General features: G+C 37.0%; 1 protein-coding gene across 1 annotated transcript in view; it reads left to right on the forward strand.

Moving 5' to 3' along the window:
- Window positions 1-19,896, forward strand: part of KHDRBS2 (KH RNA binding domain containing, signal transduction associated 2) — a gene marked incomplete at its 3' end in the record, with an annotated part of 312,078 nt that overhangs the window by 274,680 nt on the left and 17,502 nt on the right. Inside the window, exon 7 of the mRNA XM_082302847.1 lies at window positions 10,277-10,359. Coding sequence (XP_082158973.1) covers window positions 10,277-10,359 — 83 coding nt within the window. The remainder of the gene's footprint in view (window positions 1-10,276; window positions 10,360-19,896) is intronic.

Genomic DNA, 19,896 nt, shown 5'->3' on the forward strand with positions numbered 1-19,896 from the left:
CCACTGACAGACACTTCCTTTAGAAGGCTTTCACTTTAGGATACTTAGTAGTAGTATTTAACAATCTTGATCCACTACAGTCAAAGACAACCAGACATCTTTTGCAGTACAGCCGTTTCCTGGACCCTATTTGTGAAGACAAGGATCTGTATGAGGTTTTTATGAAGATTTGGGGGTCCTTGCTGGTTGCTGTGCTGTCTGCTGACCAGTATATCTCTGCCTATGTCAGGGTTGCATTGACTTTGAATCTTTATATTTGAGTAATTTGTAAAAGAAAATGAAAGAATATAACACAGACATTGGAGAACACTGAGAAGACTGTGAGAAAGCATTTCATTGGTGCAGTGAGATATATTTAGTCATATGGGATAAAGTTAGCAGAGGTGTCTGACACAAAGATCTATTAGGCTGTCAGACAGTCTCCCAAGAGAAATGGTGGAATCCCTACTCCTAGCAATATTTAGCATTTGATTAGAGAAAGCACTAAAAAATGTGCTGAAAGGAGCAATCATGTTTGACAGGAGTTTCTAATAGATGATCTGTTCTTTCCCATCCCCAGTTTCTCTAATTGCGTGCTCAAACTCGAGGGAATAACAATTTAAAGTCTACCTTTAAATATCTCAATAAGTATTAACTACTCTTTACTGTTATGCTCACTCTTATATTCACAAATGAGATGTCCCATTACATTCTGCATGTTTTCTTTTAATTATACCTGGCCTTTATGAATAATTCCTGTACAAGATTGTGCTAATTGAGTTCACTCTTCTTACATATTTTTAAAATCCAAGAATAAAAGACTGCAGTACCTTTAATCCTTGCTAAATTGTACTTCCCTATTGGACAGTATCTGTTAGAAAATTAAATATTACTTTTAAGAAGATGCTGAGAGTAGGTACTTTGGATTTTACTCCTTTACAGTACACAGGATCAAGAAGAATTTTCAGGAACATTTTTGTTCAAATGTGATTAGCAGCAGTGCAGACATTGCTGCATTCACTACAAGCAACATTTGTATAGTAAGATTAATCATTGTCATAAGCAGAAAAAACAATGAGGTCATCTCTTCTGCAACCGATATTGACTAAAAATATAGTTTCTGTAGTGAGTGATTTTCATAACTTTTAAATGCTAATTATTTTTTTCATAGTAAATTTCATTGCATCAGCACTTAAAAACTGAATACAAAGAAAAGTTTAATCAATTCAAACATACATATATATATATATATATATATATATAACACATTATTCAGGTTACAGCTTAAAAAATATAATCAAAGGTTATCATGGTACTGGCGGAATACTGTTTAGCTGTATGGCTTGAACTGATGCTAAATAAGAGGTAGCATTGTTATGCTTTCTAAATACTCCTATATGGTCTTTTATAAGATAAGAAAAATTATTGGAAGAGTTAAAATGTTTATGTATGGACTCAAAAATTATGCAAAATTCATAAATCACATACAGAAGACAATTTAAAATTCATTGTCCAAATTTATTTTTAAAAATATTTTTCTATAAAATTAGATTACAGAAAATATGTGACGAACTCAAATTGTAACAATCTAGACATTTGGAATTTGATTAAGCAAGAGCTTAATCAAATTTATGACAAAGGTATGGGGTGTTTTCCAAATATTAGGATATAATGATTCCAGCATAAGAATGCCCGAACACTCATCTAGACCAGCTTCAGGATTAATAAATAAATAAATCTTTATTTGCCTTGGGTTTTGAGCACTTGAAGATTTGTTAACTGTTAGGTATTACTAATTCATGGAATCCTTAATGGTTAAATATATTTAAATAGAGGATAAAAGTGGATCAAAAACAATAGGATTGCACAAAGAATTAACCTATGTATTTTCTTTTCTTTTCTTGACATAAAAAATGTAAGGCTATTTTTGTGGAGCTTTTTTTCTTCAGTGCTGCAGTAAAATTGTATAGCTGTTAATCATCATGACTCCTGCAAGTCTTTTCTTTAGGGAATTCTGTAAATTTGGAGACATAGGCAGCTTATAAAGTTTGAGGATGTATTTACTAGAGCACAGTATCTTGCATTTGGCCAGGTTGTATTAGCCTACTTCCAGCATTAATAATACTTCATAGTGAAATTGGGTTTAAAATTAAATGCAGTTTAAGGTCCTGTAAAGCACTTATGAAAGCATTTCTGCTCTTTGCTAGTACCACAGCATTTACTTGAACATTTAAAAGCTCTGAGATGGACTATCCACTTTTCAAGGGCTTGAAAATAAAAAGTAAAATTTCTTGGAATTCCCAGCCATTCAAGGCCTGGAAATACCATTTCCTAGTATTACAGAGTTTATTTAACATATAAGACATTGTGTCTAGCAAGTCAAAGCACAGTGAGATGCTTTAAACCATCGGTAAGTTACTAAACTTGGGCAGAAGAGTTGTCACTGTTTAGTAGATATTTGTAATTATTTCTGTGTCTCTGATTCACTAAATCCCACTGCTCCGTGGACAGATCTTATGCCAGCTCCATCTATTGCTCTCTATCTACAGCTGGGGGAGCATCAGAATGCACAAGAGGTTCACCATCTGCTTTGCTGGAAATTTTGCAGAGAAATACTAGCTATGATAAAGATACTAAAACCAGTAGTGAGTGTATTGCAGCCCATCCTCCCTTGGCAGCCAAAGGCTGCTTTCTACTCTATTCATTTCAGTTCACAGGAAAAATAAATCTTTCATTTAAATGACATTTATGTGATAGAATGTCACCAGTGCAACTTGCTACTGTAATGTATTACCACTCAAGTACTATGTAAAGCAGTACACATCATCAGTAAAAATAGCAGTTAAAAAACCCTTTCTTCAGGAATCTCAGAGTCACAGACAAATGCAAAAATGCATCTTACTGCAGATACACAAAGAAGATAATGTTGGATTATTTTTCATCTCCACTTGCTGCTTATTACTAAAGTAGGTAATTTTATTGATACTAGAAGAAGGATGTTTCTGCAAGACATTCCTGTGGAGTGGGAACTGAGTAAAGGATCGTTGCACTGGTTAGGATGCCGTTCCATAGGGAGAGGCAACAAGAAAAGCGTCACAAGTAAATGGGAGAGGAAAGGGTTTCAGAGTCAGTGATAGCAAAGTTAGGGGAAAGTGCAAGAAGTTAAATGGGTGTAAGCAGCAGTTGATTGTACAGAGCTTTGACACATGGATTGGAAGTTTCAATGTGGCTTCATGAGCATAAGAGAGCAAACAGAAGGATTTGAAGGAAGATGTTAATCGGATGAATGCTGGAGTATAATAATTGCAAGAGCAAATTGTGCTGTACTCTAGTCTGGCAAATATGGAAGGAGTAAGAAAAGTCTCTTAGTTGATTTTCTTTTACTTTTTCATTCTGTTCTGATTTTCAGTGCACCAAAACGTATTTTAAGTGTTATTCATTCATTTTGATTTTAGTTGAAAAAATACAAAAAAATAGGAAAGAAATTAAGCCTACATTTAGGATAACACAAAGCAATTTTTTGAAAGTATTTGAGATTCTGTTTTACTGTGCCTGCTTTGGCACTGCACAACTATTTGCTTTCATGTCCTCTGCCCTGTCTTTATCTGGGTAGTAAATTTGCTCAATTTCACTCATTCTTACTGCCTTAATTGTTCAGAATGAGGTTTATTTAAACCATTGAAATATGAGGACATGAATGTTCTCTGCTTTGAATTTGTAAAATTGCCATGACTGTGATTATACTGAAACTTAAATTATACTTCTATGAGCATATGTAAATTTTTCCTCTCTTTATGTTTTACCAGTCATTTATTAAGGTGGTTCCCATTGCTGGTGTGAAGAAGACTGATCTTGTTAAGAGGTCGAGTGTGTTGAGACAACTTCCTTGGTTCTAGCGAGCTTGTCTGCTCTGGGTTGTGTCGTCACTGTAGACTCTAGTTCATACGTTGCATTTATGAAGTCCCTAACATAGAGCTCTGATTTTTCAATTGTTTGGTATTCCCATTTTAATTTCAGCATTTTTTTTTTATTATTATTACCACTAATTATAATTTCGACAGATATTGTGCCACTCTACTTATTGTTTAGTTCATCTTCAAAATGCAGGGGATATATATATGTATATCGTCTTCAAAAAGCTATAGATAATAGTTATTATAGATAATATCTAGTTTCTCATTTTTCTGACCCTGGAGGTATAGCTGAAGGATCCATGGCCATCTATAATAATAGGTGTATGTACTTACAGAATAATTTAGTCAGAATTTCAGTTTCCAAATATAAATTACAATTTTGGGAACCCTTGCTCAGCAGCAAACTAACTTCCCAGGTACTTCAGTGAGATTTATCTGCTCTAACTACAGGTTTTCAACACTGAACAATCCAAATATAAAGTAATTACTATTTTTACCCCTCTTTGTAATTGGTAGAATAAAATTACTATTTTTTCTAAATTATATAAAATTAATACACAGAAATGTGTTCCTCTGCATCTATTTAGAGCTGCCCCCCCACCTTAGAATCATAAAATCACAGAATGGTTGGGTTGGAAGGGCCCTTAAACATCATCTAGTTCCAAACCCCCTGCCATGGCCTGCGTCACCTCCCACTAGACCAGGTTGCTCAGAGCCCCATCCAGCTGGACCTTGAACATTTCCAGGCACAGGACATCCGCAGCTTCTCTGGGCAATTAGAGCCTTACCAACTACTTAATATGCCATTCTCCCTTGACCTGTCACTTACATGTCCTTGTAAAAAGTCCCTCTCCAGCTTTTCTGGGGGCCCCTTTAAGGTACTGGAAGGTGATCTAAGGTCTTCCCAGAGCCTTCTCTTCTCTAGGATGAACAACTCTAGCTCTTTCAGCCTGTCTTCATAGCAGAAGGGCTCCAGCCTTCTGATCATCTTGGTGGCCTCCTCTGGAATCACTCCAACAGGTCCATGTCGTTCTTATGTTGGGGACCCTAGAACTAGATGCAGTACTCCAGGTGAAGTCTTACAAGGATGGAAGGGTGGGGCAGAATCCCCTCCCTCACCCTGCTGGCCGCGCTGTTTTTGATGCAGCCCAGGATGTGTTTGGCTTTCTGGCTCCAAGCACACATTGCTGGCTCATGTGGAGCTCCTTATCAAGCAGCACATCCAAATTCTTTCCCTTAGGACTGTTCTCAATATGAGCAATAAATTCCTCCAAATTACAAACTAGCTTGCTTAACTTAAGATCAGTTATCTAAATCTAACACATCCGTCCTGGGCTCCCTTTATAGTCATTGGAAAGAAAGTTCTCATTTAAAGAGCAATTCAACTTGTTTTCAAATATGTGTCAATAGTATGAATTATCCTCTAAAAATATTTTATGTCTACCCTGTGAGTCTTATGGGAATCTACTCTAGCTTAGTGGTAGATGACTGGCTTTTAGCTTTCTAAGCTAAGGTGATGTGGATGTGTGAGAAAGCACAGACAGATGTGGCCAAGTCACAGCAGAAAAGAGAGTGAGACAGCAGCATAGAAGCAAGGTGAAGAAAACTGAAAATGTGCAAAGGTCCCTCAACTGCTTTTACTTAAGAGGTACAGCTAGAGGGGGATATTTATACCTTCACTGAGCTACAGGACTAATTGTGTACTGCAGGATGCAGCTAATGAGAAGGGCTGTTCTGTTTCTCTGACTGAAGGTATTTTTCATGTGCACGTGTTTGCCAGCTGAAACACTGAATTATAACTCACTTTATTTTTGACTTACTGTTGTTTGTGTTTGGTTTTTTCTTTTTTAAAGTCTAGATATTTTGCAGTTTGCTACTTTAGAAAGAGTTGGGCTATTTTCTGTAAAAAACAAATCAGTTTCAACTCTCTTACAGTCTATTTTATCACGTATTACGAGGACATGCATAAAATATTGTGAGTAGGGCAGTTTTCATTAGAAGTATTAGATTTATTTTCCTTCTTGGTTTCACAGAGTTGAAACCTACCATTTTTCAGAGCATGCTGTGAAAATGCTGTTTTCTAAGGCTATTCAGAGAAGAGATGGTTTAAACTTGGTGCATTAGAGTGTGGGCTGTTATTGTTTGAAACAGGGTCTTAACACTAAGAAGAAATTCATGTTTAAAGAGATCTGATTGTGTTATTTATGATACCCTTGTAAGTAATGATACTTAAAATTTTGTTTGTATTCCTAATGTCTTTTCTGGCATCTGAAAATGGAAGAGGATTTGAGTAAATCTAAATAAATAAAAGAAATTCTTCTCAATAGTCTCTTGAGTGTTGAATCAAATTGGTACTTAACTGTTTCTCAGGTAGTAGAATATAAGCCTTTTTTCAATTATGTCCCTTTTTGCTTCTATATCCCTTTTTCCCCTGACTATAATTTTCGTTATCAGTAGTAGAGTAGGGAGTATTTCCTCCTGAAGTGAGTCTTATAAATGCTAATTTCAGATGCTGTTGTGAGATTCTCCTAAGAGTTTTTCCAGTCTTCCCTTTGCGGGGAGAGACTAGTAAATACTTAAATAAGCTCATTTTCAAATCAGTCTTCTTTTGAATTGAGTTCTATTTTAAATTTTTACTTTTCAGCTTTTTTTGTTATTATTTTTCAGCTCTAAACAATACCAAAGCTCCTCAAAATCATCCATAATTGTTAATGAACATTCTTAGTGCCACTGCAGCTTCAAATGTGTATTTCTGTTCTTTTATCTCCCATCCAAGATGTATCATTGTAGGGCCAGAGCAAATCCTAGTCTATGGAAGACTCACTGTCCTTTCCCTTGACACAAAGTAAAAAGGTTTTGTTGGGGGTTTTTTTATGTTTTGGAAAGTTGTTTTATTGAGAAATACCTGAGATAAAGGTAGCCAGGCTCAAAAACCTAGCGTAGAAGTGGCTATCAGTTTGACTTTGAATATTTCTAATAATTCCCCACTGCATATTTTCCAGTTCATTGCAGTAGGCTTTTTCTTCTGAATGGTGGTGGCAGTTACCATGGGTCAAAAAGACTTCTACACAGGAAAAGTTTGTTTGTTAGTTTGTTTTTTATAGAAGCACTAATAGACCTAGAAAGTGCATGAAGTGCTGTGTCTAGTGCTGAGTGAAAAATTATACTGCATTTAGGGTTCTGGGTTCTTAGGGTTCTTAGGTTACACTGGGTTCTGGCCTCTGGATTTATACAGAACTGCTTTTGGAACACCATTCTCATCACACAGAGCAGAGTATGTGAATTTGGACACCCTTGGACTCAACAGGGTCTAGGTGGGAGCTGGGTGTTTCATCTCTCAAAGTGCCTATCCAAGAAATATTTTCAAACATTAAAGTTGTAGGTTCTGGGGAGTTGAAGGTTAAAGAGGAGAAAACTGCTCAGTGAGCTTAAGACACTTTGAGGATGTGAAAGGAGCTATTTTGGGTCTCAGTTCTAGATGCTTAAAGGCGTGGTGGGTATCTGGGTACTATACATCATATTAAACCTAGCGTAGAAGTGGCTATCAGTTTGACTTTGAATATTTCTAATAATTCCCCACTGCATATTTTCCAGTTCATTGCAGTAGGCTTTTTCTTCTGAATGGTGGTGGCAGTTACCATGGGTCAAAAAGACTTCTACACAGGAAAAGTTTGTTAGTTTGTTTTTTATAGAAGCACTAATAGACCTAGAAAGTGCATGAAGTGCTGTGTCTAGTGCTGAGTGAAAAATTATACTGCATTTAGGGTTCTGGGTTCTTAGGGTTCTTAGGTTACACTGGGTTCTGGCCTCTGGATTTATACAGAACTGCTTTTGGAACACCATTCTCATCACACAGAGCAGAGTATGTGAATTTGGACACCCTTGGACTCAACAGGGTCTAGGTGGGAGCTGGGTGTTTCATCTCTCAAAGTGCCTATCCAAGAAATATTTTCAAACATTAAAGTTGTAGGTTCTGGGGAGTTGAAGGTTAAAGAGGAGAAAACTGCTCAGTGAGCTTAAGACACTTTGAGGATGTGAAAGGAGCTATTTTGGGTCTCAGTTCTAGATGCTTAAAGGCGTGGTGGGTATCTGGGTACTATACATCATATTAAACTTTCAGTAAATTCTGGTGTGTGCCTTACACAAAGACATCACCTGTAGGATTAGAAGGTAATCTTCATACAGGTTGAAACAAACAAAAGAACATTATCCAGAAAATAGTTTTTCTTTATTAAAGGTACGTTGTGCTTTTTTACTTTATTTTCCAACCATTTGACTTGAATCTTTTGCACTGTATTGACCTGCTCTGAGCCTTTAGGGAGGCTGTTAAAATCTGTAACGTGAACCCACAGTGGTGTCAAATATTAACAAGTGTTCTCTGCCCTGCTGATGCTGAACGTTGATCCACCTCAGGCATCAAAAAACTGAGAGAGCTAATTTGTAATTGTTGCCTTTCCATTTCTCTCAGATGGTTGGGTGTGCAGGCTGAAATGTCTGTCCTCTAGCTATTCGACTTTATATAGAAACTCCCATCACCCTCATCTTCACAGGGATCCCACCCAGTAGCATACTAATCAGTGTGACTAACATGTCTCCTGGGGTGCATTGTTCCTCTTATCCTGTCCCCAGAAGCGAGATTGTGTATTTAGCTATATGTTAAATATATCACTGTCATCTACAGGGATATGTTTTTAGCTGTACTTTTTGCTATGAGTTTATAGTAATGAAGACAAGTCAAAACAGTGCACTACCACCCAAAATGGAAGATGATGGAGTTGTGCAGACTTCAGATTCTGGGAGAGGAGATTCTCAGTTCCAAAATGGACACTCTCTTCTGCCCAGAAGGGCTTTCCCTTACTACAGCTGACACAGTCTGAGAAGTGAAGTCACTGTCCAGAGTCCTGTCCTTCCTTCAGGACTTAAAGCACCACAGGGATGCAATCTCCCACCAGGAATCCACTTACCCTCACTGCTGGGTAGCCCAGAGGAACAGGCAAATTTAATATGCTTGACCTAAGGGGACAGACCTGAATGCTTCCTCCATAGAATGTTTTCTTGAATTTAGGAGTGCCAGTGAAGTCTTCTTCAATACTGCTAGGGAGTTTAACTAGCAGAAATAATGAAGTACCAAACTAACACTGTACTTTGGGTGGTTATGGTAGTGTACTGGACTGATTGTTTATTGGATTGCTGTTGTTTCAGAGCTGCCTCATGCCATCCCTTTTCCCCTCAAGCTGACTAAATTTTGCATAGCTTGTGGGGGGGAAAAGATTGCCTTTTGCTGTTACTAATAATTGAGTCAAAGATGTTTAAATCCCCTATTTCCTTTAGCATTTCCATTAACAGTTATCCCTTCCTTGTGAAAACAAAATGTTTCGTTCCAATTTAACTAAAAATACTGGCTACCAAAAATCATAAAGAAGGAATAAGAAAGAGTTTCCATACTGCATTTCTTACCTACTCTGGTGTCCTGTCATATGAAAAGAGCATATCAAAAGTCATCCCTTGGATTTTATCTTTACTTATTTACTGTGTGGTTCCTGAGCATTCTTTGGTTCAGAGACAGCTACAATGGATCACAATTGCCCATGGCTCCCTCAGTGGAAAGTTCAGGCATTAGATGAGCTGAACGACCTTCTGAAGACACTTGTGTCCCTCTAGCTTAGGCAAACAGAGCATCTGTCTGAGCCCTTCAGTGAGGACCTTAAGTTAGATGGGAGGAACGTGTACTAAAGTGTTGGTTAATTTGTCACAGAAAAGCATGCCTTTAAAAGGAGTAGGATGCTCAGTGAAAGTAAAGGGGCTTACTCTGCGTTATTTATAAAAATCATATGCTTGATATTTATAGAAATCACTTCCTTGATTGATTGATTGATTGATATTGTTTCTTATAGGGTGCTGTGGGTTTTTTTGTTCTGTTTTGTTTTGTTTGTTGCTTTGCATTTTTTAGTAGACTGAATACTGAGGTTTTATCACATCACCCTTCTTAATAGCGTAGAACAGTCAATATATTTGACCTGCCATTTGTTCATTTCACCTGTAGGTATTTATAGAACCATTTATGTAACAAACTGCTAGGAAATTGCTGGTTTTATTATGATTCATCAGTATTCTACACAGATCCCACTGAAGCACTGTGGTTTGGACAATGCACCACAGTTTATCAGTGAATAAGCCGAGTTCTTAAATGAGTGACTGATTTCTTTACTCTTGCAATGTACAGGTTGTTCTTCACGACTCACAATTCTCTTCAGCTGGCTGTGTGTTTCACATTATCATGGGCAAACATGCCATGCATGTGTTGATGCAATTTATTTCTACAGCTTGATAATATGCTTTGATTTATCATTCTTCTAAGCTGTGGTGTTCTGTTTTCCCCTTAGGGATATGATGATGGATATGGAGGTGAATATGATGATCCAAGCTATGAGGCATATGATAACAGTTATGCCACACAAACACAAAGGTAAGCATTTGTACTTTTACATTATTTCTCCAAGTACACTTTTTTCTCTTAGTTTTTCATGTAAATTTACTGGCTTCTTCTGCACATTAAATTTTACAAAATCTCAGAGTACTTCAGAAAGCTATCAAAAAGTAATAGTGACAGTCAGAGTTTATATACAGAGATTCAAATGAAGCAAAAATGAAAGCAACTGTGCTTTTAAAATTGGTGCAAATGAAGTGTATTATTTTTTACAAGCGATTACATCATTTTCTTATTTGATGTTATTCTGAACTTGTTTGTCCCATTTTTTTATCCTTTACTGGTGATAAGTTGTGAAGAGCATTTCATATTTACGGCTTTTACAATGTCTTGGGGAAAAAAACAGAAGGAAATTTTAAAAAAATAGTTGTGAAGGTGGATACTGGTTCCTGGTTGGCATCCACCATCAAGGTAAACTACAGAAGGGAATTGCATGCCAGAAGTAAGGCTGAAACTATCTGTTTTCTAACAGTTACTTTCTAAGCAACTCTCAGAATTGATAAGTTTGGAAATTTATTTTTTGCCCTTATGATGTGGAATAATAGGAAAAAGCTACATTCACATCTTATATTGATTTGTGTAACTAAGATGAGGCAACAAAAATGATCCCTTTTTTATATACATACACCTCACACACTCATCCATTAATTTGACAGTTGGTGAATGTTTATTAAGTATGGAATGGCATCTTTTTCACAGTTAAGCTAAAGGAGAAAAGGGTCCTTCAGCCAAATATTCAGAAAGTGCTCTTATGCATTGCTAAAAGTACTGCTTGGGTTGTGGAAAGGCAAATGAAATTTTAACAGGAAAAGACAGATTTTAACCGAGTTAGTGTGATTATCACTGAGCAAGAAAGCGATGTATACATACAGAGTTCTGTACTCCAAAGCCAGAGGACCTTAAACTTGCTTTTTTTGTTTAGCCATCTTTTTCATTGAATGCTTTGCTGATGAAAATGCCTGTAAGAATTATGTTCAGCTCCAGAACTGCTGTAGTGAGTGGTACTTCAGTGGATAAAAAATACTTCATAAGTATTTTTATATCCAGTGAAGTATATTTAAAAGGATTTGTCGCACCTAAATGTGAACCCCATCAAGTATACTTTAACACTTTCAAGTAATTATACATTACTAGCTGAGCCCATCATATCATTGTGTAGGTAGGTATTCGTGTTGTCAAATGTACTTCAACCTTTTTAAAAAAACTCAGCTCATTTTTTGCTACAAGAGTGAATTGTCACAGGAGATATTACTTCTGATGTAAAAACAGTAATTAGTTGGAAATCTCTTGCTATGACATTGCTTTATATCATCTGAATTAACCTGTAATTTCTTTGCAAGTTGATGTCCCAGTCAACTAAATGACAAATATATCAACTTTATGAGGAGTGTATTACAAGGCAACTGGAATGAGGAGTGATAATTTGATGTAAGAAAGAAAATTTATAGTCACATAATTTAGTCAATTAAACAGCTATTAAGCTTAGTCATCAGATACGTTTTCTACTAATTTGAGCTACCTCCAGGATACCTAGTCTGTATAAAATCTGCAACTAAAACATTTTCTTTTGAAATATATGACAGGACATGTGGTCATACTTACCCATGTTGAGTGTCACTTAATGCCTCAAGTAGCCTATTGATTTCAAAGAGAGCACTTCCAGAACTACGCACTTCTCATTTCAAAGATTTAAAGAACAAATGGACCATTAGATACATAATTTGTATTTTGTCACCTCTTTGGCCATTTAGCTTCATAGAAATGCCTGCCTACTAAGCCAAAAATAAAAATAATAATAGTATATAATGAAATATATTGTACCAATATATGTACCCAAAATATTTGGTTAGATGTGTATTTAAGAATGTTTTCTTCAGGTCTCAGATCTTGCTTAATAGTATGCTCCAGTCATATGAGCAAGACATAACAAGTGCACACCGAACAAAGAAGACTAGTAGTACTGCTTCAAAGTACTTACTCATCTCATCCGGTGTCTGATTTAGAGGAAGAAAATTAACAAAAACTTGCCGACAAGTGCTCAGCCAGAAAATTATCATTGCTTCCCTCTGCAGGGATTGATTAAACTTCTAAAGCATGAGATGAGAAGAAATTGTAGTTAGTGGCTTAATACAGAGTACCAAGATTTCTATTCGTTTTCTATCCCATTGCTTTTTATGACTTATTAAGGAATCAATGTGGAAATTCTTAGAGATGGGACATGCTCTTGTCTGACTGTCTGTCTCGCTGTGCATGTTGGCCAAGCCTTATTCTCTTCATTGCTTCAAAAAGAAGAATGTGTTGGGGTGGAGGGTCATGAACAGACAGGTGAGTGTCCTGAACTCAGGCTGAATTCAGTTTGCTTTAGAGCAAAGCTCATAGTAAGTCATGCCTTGTTCCCTGCTCAGCCCATGCACAGAGTGAAGATAGAGTTTGGGCAACTTGCCACCACCACCCCTGTTACGCCTGCCTTTGTCTTCCATATCTTGTCTACTTCCCATTTGCCAGAGTCTTTCTGCCCATATATATTTCATTTTGGGGGCCCTAGTCCTTTGTTGTCCAAGAGGTCTGATTTAGAATTTTGCAAACCAGGCTCTGCCAACAGCAGGGAAAATGAGCACAGTATTGACATGCACAGTGCTACAACATGGGATTATGGTTTCGTACAAGGAGTACCAAAAATACCAATTCCCAAGACCATTCGGATGCTGTTCTTTAGTGCACAATTATCTGAAAGTTTGTACTAAAAGTCAGGGATGGTGTTGCAGGACCAACAGTGCATTTTCTCCTTCTCTAGTGGAGTTCCCTAATTAACTTCTCCAGACAGAAGATGCTGTCCTTCATGACAGCAGTCTGATTTTTAGGCTGAAACTAGAGGGATGGGGTCACTTGTGGAAGAGGCATGACAGAGTCTCAGAATCAGGCTGGAATGAAAGCCACAGTAAGCCTGCATGTCTGAACAAGCTAAGAGGCATCTCAAGCACACTTTGAAATGGACACAAGAAGCAAACTGAAGAAAGAGAAAAGCAGGACTTTACCTATGGTAAGAGCCACTTGTACCTTATCAAGCTGGGGAGGCTTATTTTAGAAATAAGAGAATTATGGGTTGTGACAAATACAGTCTATATTGCATGGAGGCATGTCTTGCTTGAAGTAGCAGAAGATGTACAGCCACCTTTTCCCTGCTCATGTTCCTGTCCCATAATGACAACCCAGAAGACGAAGTGGAACTTCAGGACAGATTTAAACGAACAGCCACCTGTCCTTCCCAACTGAGTCTGTAAGCAGGATTTACAGGATTCTGTGAAAGACTACACATTTTCTGAGGACGTTTAGAAACCCTGCTCATTTTAGAAATTTGTTCATTTGGACGTCAAAATACAGTTTTTAAGGTAATTGCAACAAATGCTTTGTCCAATACCAAAGAGGACAAGGAAACAACCATTTCAGTGGGCAGGAGAAGACACCAGATCTTACATACTTCCCATGGGCTATATTGCACTGTAATTTGAATTTCTTGATGAAACCAGGTTTTCCTCTCTCTTCCCCTCCCTTCCATGTAATGTGAAGATGGATCTCAGTGATAAGAATATCTGCCTGTCCAGACACACCAAAAGATATTCAGTAGTTGTTAAGTTCATACACTACTCCCTGTGTACTTGAAAGTCAGGTAGAGCAGACTCAAAACCTTTCTGCCACCAAACCTCTAGTCTGACAACTTTATTTAAAAATATAGGTATAGTATACAAAATGGTAGAAGTGTCAATTTCCAACTCAGCTGTAAATAACACAGAAAATGTAGGAGAATCCTTTAAGCTTTCAAAATGTAATACACTTTCTGATTTTCTTACCAGGAACTTCTAAGTCTGTTGAACTATCACCACTCTCCAGGATTCATGGGCTGAGATCACTAGATCACCAGGAGAAAAGGATGCAAAGTTTTGTGAGGAGATGTAGATCAGCCTCTTTAGTTACTCAGAGGTTGTTAGGGATCACACATGCAAAGCGTGGCTAGACTCCTCAGCCAAGACCAAAAGAAAAATTTGGTGGAAATGGATAATTTGCTGATGAATCAGCTGAGAACCGTGATGGCCAACAGAGCCATCTTCAGCTCTGCTACCACATCTGCAGTCATCTCCACTGACCTTTGTGTCTCTGCCAGCACCAGTAGTTTCATTTGAAAGAATGTCTATGTCTCACAGCCAAAAGAGATACCACAGAAACCTGGGACTGACTGGCCGGTCATGGGATGAACCAGGAAGGGTATATTCTCTTTAATCCACTTGTGCCTAACTTACCCAGCCATATGTAGTGTAAACAATGGTGCCTAACAGTGGAGAGCAAAGGAAGACAATGGTTTTCTGATTAAGCTTAAAATTTGGGTTTGGTATTATTTCCCTGTTCCACAATGCCTGGCATGAACACTCATCCATCAATCCATTCTGGTTTTTGTTAACAGGTATATGGTATACTGGCAATGGCTTTCAGGTCTGGTTGCCTGGCTTTTTATTCTGCCTTTTTTCTGTATGGCTTTTGTTAAAAACAGTTCAGCAGCAAAATTAGTTGCCGAGTGTGTTCTTTCTAAAGAAAGAGCTTATAACTCCCACCTTAGGCTGTAAATAGACTTGTAGATATCGGGAAACCCATAACTTACTGACAAGAAGAATAAATAATTCAGTGATAAAAGACAGATGAAAATAGTGCACAACGTTGCTGTTACAGATTCCACTCCACAGCAGTACAGGCCTTGTGATGGCATGTTGTCATCCTTGCTGTGACTGCAAGATGACATAGGTAAAAAGCATTTCTCATACCTGCCTGTGCTCATCCCCACTAATGACAGTGACCCAATTTTAGGACCTTGAAGCAATTCTTGGCAAAATATTTACGGTTAATCTTGCAAATAATTTATGTAATGCTATAGGCAGCAGTCCTCTGGACAGACGTTTCATGCTGGTATGCTGATCATTTTGGGCTAATGACTTCTTTTTGGTCTGTCAAACTCCCACTGCAAACCCATCCTGCATCTGCTGAGCAGGCAATCAAACTTCTGCTTCTGATGTAGAATTGCATATTATAGGCCATGTCATCTCCAAATTTCCCCTCTAAGATGTTAATGATAGTACAGAATCTAAACTTTAACATAAAGAAAGATGTCATTAATATATCTGGAATAAATTCTAAGTTCTTACAAGATCTGAAGACTGACAAACATTGTGTTAGATAATTGCTAAAATCTTAGAGGACTGAAGAAGAGAAAAAGAAAAGATGAGAAAGTAACAGAGACACGTTGGCTGATATCTTTCCCTAACTGAATTGTATTTCATTCAAAAGGTACAATAATACCTAAAGCTGTGCTGTTATGTGCAGTTGGGTATCTGTTTCTCAATACTAGTAACAGAAGAAAAAAGGACAAAAATGCTGCCTGTGTCCACTGTGCTGCTGTGGAAAATAGATGCTATGACCATACCAGTGTAATATTATCCCAGTAACTATGTTTGTAGGAATACCTATCCCTTCAACCTCTAATAGGTGCTACAGTTCTGATGCGCATTCTTCTAATGACTCATACTCACAGAAAATTTCAAGAGTGTATTCAGCCACTGAAGTTGAGTATATGACAAGTTCTTGATTTTGAAAAGAAACTTTTTTCTGGTTATTATTTATGTTACAAAGTTCATGTTATCTACTCTACAGCTTGTGTTTACAGCTTCTTTTTCTGCAGTGTGGACTACTAGTACAGGAGTTTTGGAGATTACTTTCTTATTTCTGATCTGATATGCAGGAGTACAACATGGACCACAGTTCAGTCCATGTCACTTATGTGGCTTATGGTACAATCACATCAGTGCAGAGCATGCTGCAAAAATATTTAGGAAGAGTATTTTATCCAGTTGTATCTGCAGGAATTATTTACATCAGCAGGATATATTTGCCTGAGCTCCAGTTCATTCTGCTTTATCCTTGTTTGACCTCCAGATATCAAGAATTGTATGTATATCTGTTTCCAAAGATGAGTTTCTCCAGGCAGTGCTGCAAGTAAAATAACAGACTAGTACACTTGTGAAGACAGCAGTATAAGGTTCAGCTGGGTGTACATGTTCCTTGGTGAACTCCACTCAGAAGTCCCACTGTTTTTGACTACTTGCTTTGTGAAAAGTTCTAGCACATTAGTTGTGAACTACCCATAGTTAAATGAAAGAATTTTGTCCTTAGTTTAAAAACAGTGGTTAGACACGACTGTGAATAACCATTATTGAATTAGTAGATTATCACATAGTTGAATGTTTTGGTGATATAATCAGAGGTTTGCACTCTTCTGTCTCACTGTCAAAGTATCACTTTGTAGTAAAATACATCGACACATAAATATAATCCAAGCTGAAATATGTAGAATGGTTACACTGATTTTTTGCAAACTTAGATATTCATTATTATTTTCTCTACTACTCACTCTTTCACTTTTTAAGCACTATGCATTGTATCTATACTTTTTCATATTTTATTTTGGCTTTGTGCTTATATCCACCCGTCCGTAAATAAAGATTTCCCTGCTTTTTATTTCCAACCTGTTGAAATCAATCAAGGCAGCAAGCCTAGAATATGACATTTTATGTATTTTCACAGCAATCCACTTATGGCATTCATAATCAGAAACTGTTTTCAAATGCCACTTCTCATTTATTTGATTAAATGAGCAAAGTGGAAGCAAATTTCACTACTCTGAACTGGAGGGAAGTTTCTCCTCTGAAACTGTCTAGGATTCCTAAAATGTTGCATCATTGCCTTTGCAAATACTGTGTCTGCAGACATTTTGTATTATATTCTGAAATAGTCAGTCATAATTCTGTGTCTATAAGAAAATGACTGTGGAATGTAGAATAGGTAAATAGAAATTGCCATGTGAAATTAAATGGCAGATTGATTTCTATGTCATATTTTGCAAAAAGTTCAGAACCTGAAGTCATCTTGCAATTATGTTGGCTCTGCAATCTTATGCTTGTATAAATTTACTGCCTTTGTTGTTTATAATATTTTTAAATTCCTATTTTCAATACCATAAAATCAAACATACAAAAATGCTGGAGACAGTTGAATCTAGTTTCACTTCAGGCATGTTGTAAAGTACTGAATAAATCCAGGAGTATGGCAATAGAGATATTCTTCTCCAATAAAAATACTGGATACAATCAAAATTGAGCTTTCAGAAAAAGGGAGACTTTATCCACTAAAATGTTCACCATATTATTCCATTAGTTCTAAAGAAGTAGTGAGTAAAGGACTATATTTGTGATTTAAGGCTGGATCCTGTAAGTTCCTATATTCAAAAGATTTGTCATCTTCCCTGTAGACATAATGCTCTATTAAGTAAAAATGTTCCAGTAAGTTTCAGATTCCTAGAAGGATTATTTCTTTATTCTCACATTTCCACTATGAGATACTATTTTGTAAAAATTTCATATATTGTAATTCATGTGAATGCAGATCTTGCTCCCCTCTCTTCCAGGCAGAAGTGTACTGCTTTGTGTAAACAGCTTTTCTTTCATGGCCAACTGTGTGTTAAATCCTGCTGGCTCCCTCCCTCATGTAGGAGGGAGAAGCTTTACAAACACAGTCTTACATAAAACAACTGCAGCAATGTTAGACTGGATCCTATTAGCACAGGAACTGAATATTTGATTGTACCAGTTATTGACATTGGAAGTTGGAAATGCCTAAGATTACTGAACAGAAATTACATAGGAAAAGAAGGAGATAATTGTATATAGACAAGAGTTCAAAGGATCTATTTGAGGATGTGAAAAAGAGACTTGTCTAAAATATTGAATTCCACCTCTAAAATTTTAAGTCCCACTTCTAGGGATTCTTGTGATCTGTCCTGGGCATTAGCTTGACTCAAGAATCTTGTCTAAAGGTAACCATAACTGGGATATATCTCTAACGAGTGATAAAGGTTCATTTATCTGTACCTCTGTATAGATGCTGATTGCAAACTGACAAAGGCTGGGAATCCCTCCTCAAAGAGCTCCAATCCAAAAACCACAATATTGGTTCACTCTCACATTGTTGAGTGCTACAACACAAAGATGGAAGTATCTCAAATTATTTTACCTCTTCAAAGGCTAGTGTACAAGTTTTTAGCCTATTTCATTATGAGTCTGAACTGTGGAACTTCACTGGCATCAGCTGAATCTCTAGTTTGGACCAATTCATGTATTTCACAGAAGAAGCCTGATTATTATCTAATGGCAGAGTTACAGTTCCAAGGATTTGTCAAAAGCCTCTTTACTAAATTGACCAGCTCTTTTCCAAACATTTCCCAATAAAATATTCTTGTATTATACTAACATGTACTCTCCCAGTTTAAAAGTACCATTAGGAAAGGGAAAAAAAATGTATTTGCAGGAAAATGTAATGGCTAAATCTCAATTAACAGGTCTTGCTCAAAGACTTTCAGTTTCTTAGGATCTTAGAACACGCTTCTGTACAGATTCACATGTTACTGTTTAAAGAAGATGATCTCTTTCTTGTACCTTTCTGCTTTGGCTTTAGAGAGCCCACTGTATGTCTGCAACCACACGTGAGAATAAAAGCTTCGATGCATCCTTCACCAAATAAAATCAAAGAACACAAAGAGAGAAAGGAAGAATAAAACAAAACACCACGCACAACGAAAAAGCACAAGGGAACAAGAAGTAATTCTGTTCTTCAGTTCTTGAAGTGTTCTGCTGCCTTATATACTGCAGCTGTAAGAGCAGCCAGGGAGCCAGATGGTAATGTTGCTAACCCAGGGTCTCTTGCCAGCAGCTTCCTGCAGGTGCAGGAAGAGATTGGTCAAAGGCTAATGCAGTCTATTCATTAATGTCATGTTTTCCTGTACTTAACCCCACTGACCTCTGAGTGGTGAACATCACGCTTCCCTTGGGTAGCTTGTTCACCCAAGAGTCAGGGTTCTGTGGCTTCAATCTTAACACTTTTGTTTGTGGTTCTCAGCCTAAACCACTTTAAAGCACTATTCTCTACAGCCTTTTTGGGCAAAAAGCTGTGTGGCTTCCCATGGGTGTTGACACAGTTAAATTGGAATTCATTTTTTTGCACTAATATAAATTTGAAAAAGTCCCAGTTAACGAGAGGTTAAAAGTCTTTGTTGGCTTTAAAGGTTGCCGTTTAGATACAGTCTCTGTACTTGAGCCTTCGTCATATCACAGGAGCCCTAGATAATAAAGATTGGAAGGCACTAAAGGACCCTTATCTCTCAAAAACAATCATCTTGTGTTGGTTTGAGTTTTGGGGTTTTTTTGGAAACTGATCCGGCTTTATCAGCAGGAAGAGAACAGATCACAGTTTATGGAAACTTTGATTCCAAATCTTTGAAATGAACATATTCAAAAACATTAACCAAAATGAAAAGTTAAAAAAAAAATAAGCATAAATAGGTAAAGATTATGAAGATTTACAGTATATGTATTATTAATCTCCTTGCCCACAGAATAGGAATTAGGACAGGGTTACATATCT

The sequence above is a fragment of the Coloeus monedula genome, assembly GCF_965178545.1.
Source record: "Coloeus monedula genome assembly, chromosome: 2".
In the NCBI taxonomy this organism is placed as follows: domain Eukaryota; kingdom Metazoa; phylum Chordata; class Aves; order Passeriformes; family Corvidae; genus Coloeus; species Coloeus monedula.